The sequence below is a fragment of the Lactuca serriola genome, chromosome 8, assembly GCF_051521515.1.
Source record: "Lactuca serriola cultivar US96UC23 chromosome 8, Lser_US96UC23_V15, whole genome shotgun sequence".
Classification (NCBI taxonomy): domain Eukaryota; kingdom Viridiplantae; phylum Streptophyta; class Magnoliopsida; order Asterales; family Asteraceae; genus Lactuca; species Lactuca serriola.
Genome location: NC_136415.1, coordinates 76,205,617 through 76,219,328, shown reverse-complemented (window position 1 = coordinate 76,219,328; position 13,712 = coordinate 76,205,617). Strand labels below are relative to the sequence as shown.

Here is a 13,712-nt window from a genome sequence, read left to right as displayed (position 1 = left end):
AAAATCACAAAAAATTAATTTTAGTGTAAATTACACCAATGGTCCCTATGGTTTAGGGTAATTTGCGTGTTTGGTCCCTAACTTGTTTTGTAGCTCGAAAGGTCCCTACTGTTTGTTTTTTTTACGTGTTTGATCCATGTCTTACCTAAAAAGACTATTTTGCCCTTGATTTTTTTATTTACTTAAATAAATACACCCCAACCCCACCCCACCCCTCACCTTACCTTACCTACCTCACCATTTTTTCCTATTTAAATAATGTCTTTTAGCATAGCAAACGAGCATATCACTTCAGCATAACAACATCATATATATATATATATATATATATATATATATATATATATATATCAGGATACAGATCTAACAGATCACTATAGCATAGCAGCATCTTACATACCAGGATACCAATTTAACAGATCACTTCAGCATAGGAACATCCTACATACTAGGATACAGATCTAACATATCACTACAACATAACAACATCCTACACACCAAGATATAGATCTAACAGATCACTACAGTATAGTAACATACTCGATACAAGGATACAAATTTAGCAGGTCACTACAACATAGCAACATACTAAATATTACCGCACCAAGAATAGATAACCATATATACTCAGAGGTAAGATAGCCACCCGAACATGTGGTCCTACTCTAGAACCACAACGAAACAAGGAACATGTGAGAGAGCCTAGACCAAGAGTCCTCAGTCTATCCTACATGACTATATACAGTCCGTAAGGCATCCTTCTATTAACATGTAACCAGAACTAGTGGGTTGACATTGGTGCCTTCGACCTACGGTATAATGAGGTGAAGCTCACCTGAAATGAAGGAACCGGAGAACATTATGATACGCTCCCTGATACACTGCTTGCTCCCGCAGATCCACTAACATCAGAACCATATAAAATCTTATTCACCAGTTAAAACCCTCAAGTCAAACTTGGTCAAAAGTCGGCGGTCAACGGAGTCAACAAAAGTCAAAGCCCAAGGTTGGTTGAGAACACCCCTCTATAGGTCACCTATCCATCCGAATGACCAATTCTTAAACACAATCCAAAATACCCAAAATACCCTTAGATCAAACTTGTTCAAATTCAGGTAAAACTCAAAATTCCAAAAAGTCAACTAAGTCAACCCAACTGAGTATGCCCAGCGTACTCATCTGTATGTCCAACATACTCAATGGTTGACCAGGCACATGCTTGTTGATTGTGTACGCACGTCGTACGCCTTGTACGCCCAACGTACGCAACTGACTGCCAATCCACTCATTAAGAGCTTAATCCTTAAGCCCTTAAGTCCAATTTCAAAATCTAAGTCCAAAATGATGTCGTTGACCATAAAGTTTCCAATTTTATGATCTTACATGGCCATCAAGTGCCCAACACCAAAGATCGTGTTATGTCGCATGTTTTTTCGTTTGAGACACTTTTTTTGCTCTTTTTTTTATACATTTTCTAATCGGACATACAAGTATTGTGTTTTTGTTAACTTTTGGTTATTATTTGTTGATGTAACACTTCTAAAAACTTGTTATATTTGATATAAATCTCTCTCTCTCTCTCTCTCTCTCTCTATATATATATATATATATATATATATATGTGGTAATATAATTATAAATTAATACAAACTCGCCGCCTTACATCACAGCTTGAAAAACGCCATGGCTCGCCATAACTCGTTAAGCTTGAGGCTCGGCCTTGCCGCCACGCCACACCTCATGCCTTTTAGAACCTTGGTTCTAATTATTTTCCACAACATAATACTATCATGTCTTGACTAACTGGAGTTACAGAGAAGCGTAGTGAGAATAAAGAAAGATTTTAGGGTTTGAGTAGTATCAATTTGATGAATCGATCGATTGAAAACATGGAGAAGGTGATTAGGATCGACAAGTTTGGTTTTGGTGAAGACCATGTTGAGTCAGAGATGGCGTAGCAGTGACTGTTGTTGATATCGACGAAAGAGGTTGGCGTGTTAGTGGTGATGTCGACATGCCTTTAGTGGAGCTTAAGAGAGAGGTGGATAATAAAGGAAATAATCAAAGCCTATGGTGGTGTTGAGAGGTGTGAATGTATGTTGTTAGGAAGAAGAAAACAATATCTACCTTCTTCCATAATATAGCTTGAGGGCATTTTAATCCTTTCATAATGTTAGTAATTAAGCTTAACGGATGGTAATAGTCTCAACGGTCACCAACGGTGTTTAGTACTGTAAACGAATTGAACAAATACAAATGAGGGTTTGTTCATGGTCATGTTCATTTAAGTTAGCCGAACAAACGAACATGTTTTCTTGTTCATGTTTGTGAACATACTAAACAAACATAACCAAACAGAAACAAACAAACATAATTGAACATATATGAACATAAACAAACATATAATAGAGTAATGTAATAAAAAACAATTGAACATGTATGCACATAAAAGAAACTTAAATGAACGAGCATAAATGAAAATAAACGAACAACACAAATGAACGTTTATGAATATAATTAAACGAACGAGACAATTGTTCATGTTCGTTCGTTTAACTAAACAAACAATAATTTGAACAAAAATTATCGTTTGTTTAGTTAAACGAACGAACATGAACAATGGTCTCGTTCGTTTAATTATATTCATAAACGTTCATTTGTGTTGTTCGTTTATTTTCATTTATGCTCGTTCATTTAAGTTTCTTTTATGTGCATACATGTTCAATTGTTTTTTTGTAGGGGCGGAGCTTCAACATTTGATTTGGGGGTAGCGAAAGTATAATATGTATAAAAATCGATGAACAGGGGGGGCCATGGCCAAAATTTGTATATTTTTGGGCCTAATATGTACAAAATTAAAGTAGAAGGACTATATATAACAAAAATTCACGGGGGGCCACAGCCCCCCCCCCCCCCCCCTATAAATCTCCGCCCTTGTTTGTTCATAAACGAGCTTCATGCCAAACGATGCTTGGAAAAGTTATTGGAACGGCCGTGCTAGTGTTACCAAAAATCCTGAACCATTAATAGCAAAAAAGCCAATACTGGGATCAAAATTTAGAATTTTGGTAAACAAAAGGAACCAAAACTATATTTTACATCAAGCACGATATAAAAAAAATAAAATTTTTATATAAAACAAATTAAGTCTCATCTGATAACTAAAACATAAAATTTTCCTGGTTAAATAAAAAAGGTTCCAAATTATACTGGTTTTTATAAAATTCGGAGCCGGAGTAAATAATGAAATTTGGAGGTGTAAATATAAAGATAAATAATTTTACAAATTAGCATAATAGATAGGGCAAAACAAAATTTTAAGGATATATTATCAAATTTTAAGGTTCTGGTGGCGAGAACGTTGAATACAGAAATCTAGGGACTAGATATTGAAACTCCATAACTTGAGTAAATACAAAAGAGAAATTATACCTACTTTCTCATTAATTTAACCCCCTCGATAACTGATCTAGAGAATTGAGAGAAAGAAGTCAACGCTAGAGGAAAGGTATCGTTCCACGCTGAAAGAAACTAGAGGAAGAACGCTATGAAAATTGAAGTATAAGCTTGCCAATAAGTTGACTGCAGAAAAGGAGTCTACTAGGTATTGCTGAGAATTTGAGGTACGTTGCTCAAACTGATAACTTGATGAAGTTTAAATCATCGATAATGAAATTGAAGTGTTAATGAAATTTATATGAGTTTTTAATTAAGCTTTATCAACGAGTTAAAAAAAAGTCGATCTGGAATTTGAGAATCGTATTTTGGCCCAAATTAGTCAAACGTTGTGAAGTTTTTAATTTCTATTGTTAGATGATTAAATTAAACAATTTGTGAAGTTAATATGCTGATTTGTATGTTATAAGGGTATGTAATTGGAGGGGATGAGTCTTATGATGTGTATATGTGTTGTGGATACAAAAAGGAAAATCGAATAGGGGATGGGGGCATTTAAAGTTTAAACTATCCTTTGACTGGGGATTGGTCCATCTGCTGTGTATTTTAAAATTGTGTATTGCTACGATTAAGCACCAGGTAATTGGGGTATTTATCATTAGTGCATAACATTGTAATCAGATCGAAGATACTCTTTTTTTGATTGGGATATGATGCAAGTCTTATTTCAAAAACATAAATAATACCTAAACCATAGGCACATGATAGATTGTTGTGGACATATGTTGAATGATACGGTGTTTCAAATTGACACTCTCTTGCACTCTTCAGGCCTAAACCAAGTGTCACCACCTCCTCAATTATCATCTATTTGATGTTATGGTATGGGATGCCCCACTATCAATTAGTACCACCACCTATTTGTTTCCCCACCATACTTTCCAATTTCATTGGTTGAGTCCATGAATCCTCCTACTAAATTTAAGGTCACTTTTATGGCACCATTTTCCTTGATAGAGAGATAGAGAGGTGGATTTCTTTTACGAGCCAAAAAATTATGAGTGAGCGGTTTAGAAGGTCATAATACATGTTTTGGCACTAACATGAAACTTTATTGTCTATTTTGTATTAAAATGAACAATGTTGCAAGAGCTCCAAAAAAGATAAAACATCGTTGCATAAATAAGTATCTAACCCTTTTATTATTAGTCATAATAACAATAATAATGCTCATCACTTTAAGATAATTTGAATTGTAGAACTTTGTTCCTCATCATGTTTTGTATACTTAGAAAATGATGTGGAGGATGAAATGACAACAACTTGGGCCAAATATCATCTTATAAGGTTTTAGATTACAAATTGGGTAATTTTGGTGAATAAAATGTTAGTTTTTGCTAATGTGGATAATCAATAAAGTGCCTTGCTTATATTGGCAGATCATCAATCTGAAATCAACTCGATTCATCTTTTTTTAAGCTTTTCGGAAATTGGAATTCTTTTGGATACTCAAATCTCTCTCTCTCTCTCTCTCTCTCTCTCTCTCTCTCCATATATGTGTGTATGTGTGTGTATTGTAGCTATCTCAACAAGTCAACATGTCAAGTGGTGAGATATTTCTTGAGCTTTCATTAATTGGAAATTTCTTGGAAACTCATCTCTCTCTCTCTCTCTCTCTCTCTCTCTCTCTCTACAGAGATAGTTTGTTTCATTGAGGTGCTGGAACTGCATACATTCTCTCACAACAAATCAACATACCAATGGCATCTTCATCATCATCTCCAGCCTTTTCTTCTCAATCATGGAATCATGATGTTTTCATAAGTTTTAGAGGAGAGGATACTCGCAAGACGTTTGTGGATCATCTCTACACAACTCTTGTACAAAAAGGGATATACACTTACAAAGACGACGAGACACTTCCTCGGGGCGAATTGATCAATCCATCTCTTATGAAGGCTATAGAAGAGTCACAGATTGGCGTCATCATATTCTCTGAAAACTATGCAGATTCTTCATGGTGCTTAGATGAACTTGCACATATCATGAAATGCAAAGATACGAGAGGCCAAATAGTTATACCCATATTTTATGGCGTTGATCCATCTGAAGTTCGAAAACAGAAACAAAAATATGGAGAAGCATTTGTTAAGCATGAGTTGGAGAACAAAACCAAGGTTGAATCATGGAGAAAAGCACTTGTAGATGCAAGTAACATTTCTGGATGGGAACCAAAGCACATTGCCAACGGGTAATCTTCTTTCTCTTTCTGCACTGTTTATGCTTAAATCATGTGTGCTCTATCAGCAGCAACCTCAACCAAAACTCCAGCATATCCTGGTCTACCTGAACTGTTATAGACTTAATTGAGTTCTAATTCTAATTTTAATTCTGTATTTAATCCCTTGCTTCAATTTACAACAACAAAGCCATCTTGCTTTAATTTTAACTATTTGATATCATTTGCTTTTCCTAAGAAAATAGTTACAAACTACTTGTGCTATTGACTTTACAACTTCTAAGAAATATAAAGGGTGATTAATACTCCTTTTCTTCATTTTAATGGAGCATGGAGCATAAACCAAATTTACCTCTATTGTAATGTGAGCATGTTTTAATTATTGTTGTATGTCCAAATTTCAACATGAAGGCATGAATCAAAGGTTATCATAGAAATTGTTGAAAAAATTTCACAGAGGTTGCAGCTAGTAAGTCCAAGCGCAAATGCCAACCTTATTGGAATAGCGTCTCGTGTGCAAAGTTTGAAAACGAAGTTACAAATCGGTTCAGGTGGTGTGCGGATGATTGGAATATGGGGGGTTGGAGGTGGTGGTAAGACTACTCTTGCATCTTCTGTTTATGAGGAAATATCTAGAAAGTTTGATGGTTGTTGCTTTCTAGAAAATATCCGGGAGAAATCAAGTAAGAAAGGGTTAGAAGAATTGCAACAAAAAATTCTTTATGGTGTTTTGAGAGACAAGATAGTGCAGGTAGAGAGAGTTGAGGAAGGAAAACACATGATAAAACATAGGTTATGCCGTAGAAAGGTGCTGATTGTTCTTGATGATGTCGATCAGCTTGACCAATTAAAAGCTTTAGCTGGATCACATGATTGGTTCGGTGAAGGAAGCCGAATAATAATCACAACAAGAGATGTACATGTAATATCAACTACTGCGCCCAGAGTAGATGAGATACACAATATTAGCTTGTTAAACGATGATGAGGCTATGGAGCTCTTTTGCAAGCATGCACCATGTGGTCACAAACATAAAGAAGATTATGAGCTGCTTTCAAAAAGTGTGGTTTCTTATGCTGGTGGACTCCCATTAGCACTTACAGTTCTTGGTTGTTTTCTATGTGGCAAAGACACTAATGAGTGGAGGAGTGCAATAGCCAGATTGAAAGACATCCCAGATACAAATATTGTGGAAAAGCTAAAAATCAGCTTTGATGGACTTACACCGGTTGAGAAAGAGTTGTTTCTTGATATTGCATGCTTCTTCAGAGGTTGGTATAAAAATGGAAGGATAATGGCAATGCTTGATGCTTGTGGTTTTTACCCTGTTATAGGCATAAAGGTGTTGTTAGAAAAGGCGCTCATAACAATTTCAGATGGAAGGTTTGATATGCATGATCTGTTGCAAGAAATGGGACGCTACATTGTTAGAGGGGAACACCCTGAGAATCCAGAAAAACATAGTAGAATTTGGAAGGAGGAAGATGTTCTAAAAATTTGTGCTATGGATGCGACGAAGGTAATGATTAAGCTATCTTTGCATGTTATATATATATATATATATATATATATATATATATATATATATATATATATATATATAGTTTGGAAGAAGGAAGATGTTCTAGAATCCTGATATCATTTTGCATCTATTACAGGAACTTGACATGATTAAAGCAATAAGATTTCAATGCAATAGCTATGATCTAGTAGAACTTCCTTCGGTTGCAAACCTGAAAAACCTCCGGTGGATTGATTGGAGAGGTGATCTTGCAAGTCCATTTCCTACCAACTTTCCACCAGAGAACCTTTGTTGTCTGATATTGGATGACATCTCGAAGAAACGACTTTGGAGGGGTTGTAAGGTAATTCATATACTCTATCTAAATAACAAATTAAAACAAAGTGGATGAAGAATTATAGACCTGACTTGCCTAATTCAGAGAGGAAATTATTAGTTATATGCCTATGAGCACATAGTTATGTCAATGGTCATTGGTGTCATTAAGCAATATCACTTGTAGTAAACCTCTATTTTTATTTTATATTCGTGTTTTCTGGTTTTTAACCTGGTTCTATTTTTTAGTTTTATTGATGCCGAATTTTTATATATGGGATTATCTTCTTTTTTTACGATAAATATTAAATTGTTAGGAATAAGTGTGATGATTGAATTGTAAGCTCCACATCACATTCCATGCTCAATCAAACAATTAAACAATCAAACAATCTGATCTTAAACATAACGCTGATACAAATCAGAAATAAGATGCAAAGAAAAACAAAAACTGTTCCTGTAATTCAAGAAACAGGGGTCTCTAGCTAAAAGTCTAAGACCCATAATGTTTATTCCATAATCATAAAAACAATCCTAAGGTCATAATTGTAATGTTTGTCAAGCCTTACTTACCGAAATAAAAAGATAACTGTTAAGAAAATACTAATCTTATATATATATATATATATATATATATATATATATATATATATATATATATATATATATATATAGGTTCCGTTGAGATTAAAAAAAATAGAGATCTTGAGATTCAACCTTAGCTACATATTTCATAACCGGCGTGCCGTTCTAACCTTCCGGCGTACCGGCGCAACAGATCTGTTATAATCATAAATGATTATATAGCCGCTTGTTCCTTTCTCCTCCGCCACCATCCCCACCTCCACAACCGCCACCGCCACCACTAATACTACCATCTTTGACACAAGCCGACCCCACCACTGCCACCTTCGTCATTTATACCACCATCACCTCTGCCACCACCACCTCTTCTGCCACCAACTGTCATAATCATATATGATTACTCAATCTGCTAACAGACATATATGTATAAATGATTAGACATATACGTATAAACATGTATAATCATATATGATTATACCTCTCTGCCATATAATCATTTATGTCGGTGGTACACTGGAGCGTTAGAGCGGTAAATGAGAAATATGTGGCTGAGGCTGAATCTCAAGATCTTAGTTTTTTTTTTTAATCTCAAGTGAACCGTCTCATATATATATATATATATATATATATATATATATATATATATATATATATATATATATATATTCCTCCTCCATCCCAAAATTATTGTCCATAGACAAAAAAATACACAAATTAATAAAACATTAATTAGCTCTAACTTTATTAAATGAAATGACAATTATACCTTTTTGGTGCATTTAATTCCAACCTTTTGTTGTATTTAATTCTATGGTAGATTAACTAATAATAAGAGGTATTTTGGTAAAAGGGACATTTATTTTTAAAAGTAAGTTATTATTTTAAGACAAACCAAAAAGGAAACATGAACTATTAATATGAGACGGAGGGAGTACATATGTAAAAGATAACCCTATTTATTTGGGAGCTGATAAACATGACCGAAACGACCAGTTGTATCATAGTTCCGTCATTAAATGGTTGGAAGCATTCCAATAATCGATACTTCAATCCGTCCCATGATCTGAACCTCAACGTAACTCGAGAAACAGGGGTCTCCAAAAGTCTAAGACTCAAAACGTTCATAAAATTGATTCTAAGGTCATACTTATAATGTTTGTTGAACCCTACTTACCAAAATTAAAAGATAAGTATTAAGGAAATACTAATCTTAATTAAATATAAAAGATAACCCTCTTCATTTGTGGTGGTGATAAACACGACCAAAAAGTATCAAAGGCTTGTTAAAAAAGATCCACATCATGTAAGGTAGGAATCTCCCTTCGTCAAGTTAGAGGTGTTCATGATTCAGGTCAACTATAACCTGTCCAGTTCATTTGTTAAACTGGTTATTTGGATTGTGTTGTCGAATGTTTTAGTCGCATTTTTATATATTTTTAATAGGAAGTGATTCGTACACAACAATTTTTCTCCATACACAATAATTTATGTTTTATGGAGTTGTCGAATGTTTTTGTATGAAAATTTTTTGTTGTGTACGAATCGGTACCCATTTTTAATAGGGGCCGTCTGAAGCCCAAACTTTTGCAAATAGTATAAATTTTTTCGTATATAATTCATATGTTTTGACTTGTTTCACGTGTATATATTTTTAATTTACTTTAAGCTCTTATTACCTTGATATACTTTGACTTGTTTGCACTTGTATGGAACAGCATCTTCCAAATCTGAAGATCTTGGAACTTGTTAGATTGAGTAACCTAATCATGACACCAGATTTTGATAGAATTCCAAATCTTGAAAGACTCATTCTTCGTGGATGCCAGCGTTTAAAAAAGATTCATCCATCGATTGGAAACTTGGAAAGGCTCATTTTCCTATCTATAGAGTTTTGTTCTGGTCTTAAGATATTTCCACCGATTAAGCGACTAAAGAAACTCGAGACCCTTTCATTATCAGATTGCCCCAAACTTTTTAAGCTCTCGGGGATCCAACAGAGAATGAACGATTTACTGCATCTTCATTCGAATATTAGTGGGAAAGAAGTTGGATCCTACAAAAAGTATTCTTCAAACTTTGTCGTTACTTGTTGGACGAGTGGTGACACAAAAATTAGAAACCCAGTAGAGGACCTGATTGATGTAGAAGAATGTTGTTTAGAGGAGCCTTGTTTACCTCGCAACAACAATACAGTGTTACGGTTTTTTCCCAGAGGGTTAAGAAAGTTAAATCTCCGGTACTGCAATCTGGGAGATAAAGACATTGAGTCTGCTGTTTGGGAGTTTCCCAACTTGGAAGAACTCAATCTAAAAGGAAATCATTTTTCACGACTAAGTTTTAGTCGATGGCGACTTCCTCAGCTCAAATGGCTGGACGTGTCATGGTGCCAATTACTTGTAGAATTGTGGGAGCTGCCATCAAGTATAGCTGTTGTTATAGCGGATTATTGTTTCTCACTTGAAAGCTTCGGAGATATTTCAAACTGTAAGTGGTTGTGGAAAGTCTCATTGTGTGGGGGCAACAAACTTGGTCCACTTGTTGGTGACATATTACTAGACTCCATGCTCCAGGTTTACTTTACCTTTACGTTTGGAATTTCACTCTTTATATAAAACCCAAAAAGCAGAATAATTGAACGTGTTTTCCATGGCAGGGAAATGCTCTTGAAGATCGCTTTATCAGTGTCAATCTTGGATATCAGATGATTCCAAGGGGGTATGTTAGTAGGCTGTTTAAGGGAACAAAATTTACATTGCGTCTTCCATATGATTGGTACAATGACTTTTCTGGGCTCTTAATATGCATTGTTACCAAAGCAAGACATCCGCGAGTAAATATAATCATCAGGCAGGAGGTGGATGAAGATATTCTCTCCGTGCTTTGGCAAGGGTCTAGTGAAGCACCAGCAGATCCTAAATATGATGGAAGTGTGTCAATCATAGGATACGTTTCCTTTAGTTCACTGAGGCACACATCATTGTTAAATTCTTCATACAATATGATATCATTTTCCATAGACGGAGGGCATCTGAGTGGTTTAGCAGCTAACAGTTATGTTGGAGGTGAGCTTGTTCCTTGGGGAAGTAAAGGTGATGAGGTGAAAACAACAGATTGCTCGGAATTATTTTGGGACAAGGAAAATGAAGATGGTTCAAACACATTTACAATCCGACAACATGATTCAAAGTCTTCGATTGAGATCTTATGGCGGCCTTACTACACACAGGTCTGTGGACTTAACTCACTTTCTGAAACTTCTTCTTTTGCATGTTCTCATTTGATAGTCAGTGGTAATGTGTGTTTTTGAAAACCAAAGTCTACAAAATAGTATTTCCATCTGTCTCCCACTTTCCTCCTGATTCTACCATTATGATTAGGTAAATGTGATTATTACTCTCAGTATTCCCTTACTTCACCATTATGGAATTTCCCCCTACTTTGCCTTCTACTGTAGTGGTTTTTTCTCTTTGTATGATTGTTTTGCTATTTTTGTTTTAAGGCTTATTAATTTCCTGTCGGCAGTTTCTTCTACGTACCGTCATTTACCTCTTTAGGGGGAGTTTCGGTTGTGGGATTCTGAATTTGTCACAGGAACTGCATAAGTAATTATCTTATCTGTTTCATTAATCATTTTAGATAATTATAAAAATTGTTAAATAACTTTCCTGAAAATTGATTTTTTTTACAGAAACTGCATAAATACTTAAAAATAAATAAATAAATAAAAGAAATGATTCTTGTAAAATATCATTCCAGCATATATAATACTTTTGTGAATTAATTCTCTACATTTTCAATGGGATATTTCATTGAAAAGATTGTTGACTCGTGGAATCATATATATACCTATGGTCCAAAAAATGAAGTAAGAAATTAGGAAAGATAAAATAAAATTGCTGCTGAACCTAGCTAGCTATTACAGATGAGAACATGGATATGTTGTCTATATCTGCAGAAGAAAGCCTAAAACCATGCTGCAAAAATAAAACCAAACTTACTCTTTTTAGCCTCGTTTAAATTCATTCTGGAGATTGACTTTCATGGTTGGTTGTTATTACTTTGTATTCAATTGCAGAAAGTGGTTGTCAAAGTGGATGTACACGATGATAAAGGAAAACGGAAAGTTATGAAGGCAGTTTCCAGCCTTTCAGGTTAATAATATATTATGTTTGTTTTGTTTTCCTTCTATTTTCATGTGAAACCATATGTTTGACTAAAGCTGGTTTTGAAATATATACATACAGGGGTTGAGTCCATAACTTTCGGCGTGAGAGACAAGACACTGACTGTCACTGGGGACACTGATCCAGTTTTCATCGTTGGAAAACTGAAAAAGTATTGCCGCACAGAGATAGTGACCATTGGAACAGCCAAAGGTTGGTAGAAGCTTTCAGCAGGACCTTCAATCCTGAAATCGTACACAATGATTGTGTTTATCATTAAATGACATTTCCGTATGCATATCTCCCACTTTCACCCTCATCTTGTAATTAAGACTACCGGTCGATTTATTTTTTCCAAGATAATATTACAACATTCATGTTTCTTATATATATATATATATATATATATATATATATATATATATATATATATATATATATATATATATATATATATATAACATGTTTCTATATTTACTTCAATAATTGTATGTTTATTCCATTTACGAAAAAAAAACGCTACAACTTTATTTATTTTAAAAAATGCAAATTTTGACAAATAGCTTGGTTCCCTCGATAATAAATTAATAAAAAGATAATATAAAATGTTATCTTAAGCTATATTATAAACATAGAAAGTACAGTTAGCTCAACCAATATTTCTCCCACAAGTTTATTGCTTGAAAGGTACATGTTCAAACTATATACCAACTTCTTCCATTTTCTTGATCAACACTTTTCATGATATTGATTCTTGAAAACTAGTAGTGAGTAGCATTAAGATCTTTACAGGACAATACAAATTTGCTACTATTGAAGAAGCAATTGTCTTTGTAAAATTTTGAACAGAAACTGTTTACAAGGAAGAAGGATGATTAAAGGGGGAGCATTCAAAAGTAACTCACTTTATGCCTCAAAAGATGATAAATATGCATCATAAGTGACGAGAAAATTGAGTAAAATGATGAGATGGTTCAAAAGAAACAAGGAAGCAAGATAGTAGAGATGAACAACTCTATCAAACAAAAGACTATGCATGCTTCAATGACTCATTACTTACATCTAAAAGAAGTGAACAAAAAGGATATGAAGCCTGTGTACATTGACAAACTAAATGTCCATTCTCTAATAAAACAAGTTTTCAATCAAATATTCATTATATCATTGACATGGACTCATGAGTCATGTCAATCTATGCACATTGACAAACTAAAAAGGAACATCAAGAAATTGCTCAAATACACATCAAGGGCTTGAACACCCGATGAAATGGTAATAACACAACTATCTTTGTCAAATCAAAAAAATACGTGATGAAAAAAAAACTCAAGCAATATGTTCGGGTTTGTTTTCACTGCACAGACAATTTAAATTCAGAGGAAATGTACAAGGATATTTGCGGAAATATATTTGACTAAATGTTATAAAATCTACCTCTTCTTTCTTAAGAATCGTTCATGCACAAACTCCTACATGTTCGTATCAATCATGT

The 13,712-nt window shown here is 34.3% G+C and overlaps 1 protein-coding gene across 2 annotated transcripts; it reads left to right on the top strand.

Moving 5' to 3' along the window:
- Window positions 1–3,462: 3,462 nt before the first annotated feature.
- On the top strand, window positions 3,463–12,593 carry LOC145065720 (TMV resistance protein N-like). Of its 2 annotated transcripts, XM_079012775.1 has the most exons (8): window positions 3,463–3,623; window positions 5,093–5,647; window positions 6,047–7,154; window positions 7,294–7,500; window positions 9,773–10,627; window positions 10,711–11,283; window positions 12,133–12,208; window positions 12,302–12,593. In XM_079012775.1, the coding sequence occupies exons 2-8, from the start codon at window positions 5,157–5,159 to the stop codon at window positions 12,439–12,441; spliced, it is 3,450 nt and encodes a 1,149-aa protein (XP_078868901.1). In that variant the 5' UTR covers window positions 3,463–3,623; window positions 5,093–5,156; the 3' UTR covers window positions 12,442–12,593. The 2 variants fall into 2 exon arrangements, with proteins under 2 accessions (XP_078868901.1, XP_078868902.1); XM_079012776.1 differs by lacking the exon at window positions 3,463–3,623 and having other exon boundaries at window positions 5,491–5,647; window positions 6,093–7,154.
- The last annotated feature ends 1,119 nt before the right edge of the window (window positions 12,594–13,712 follow it).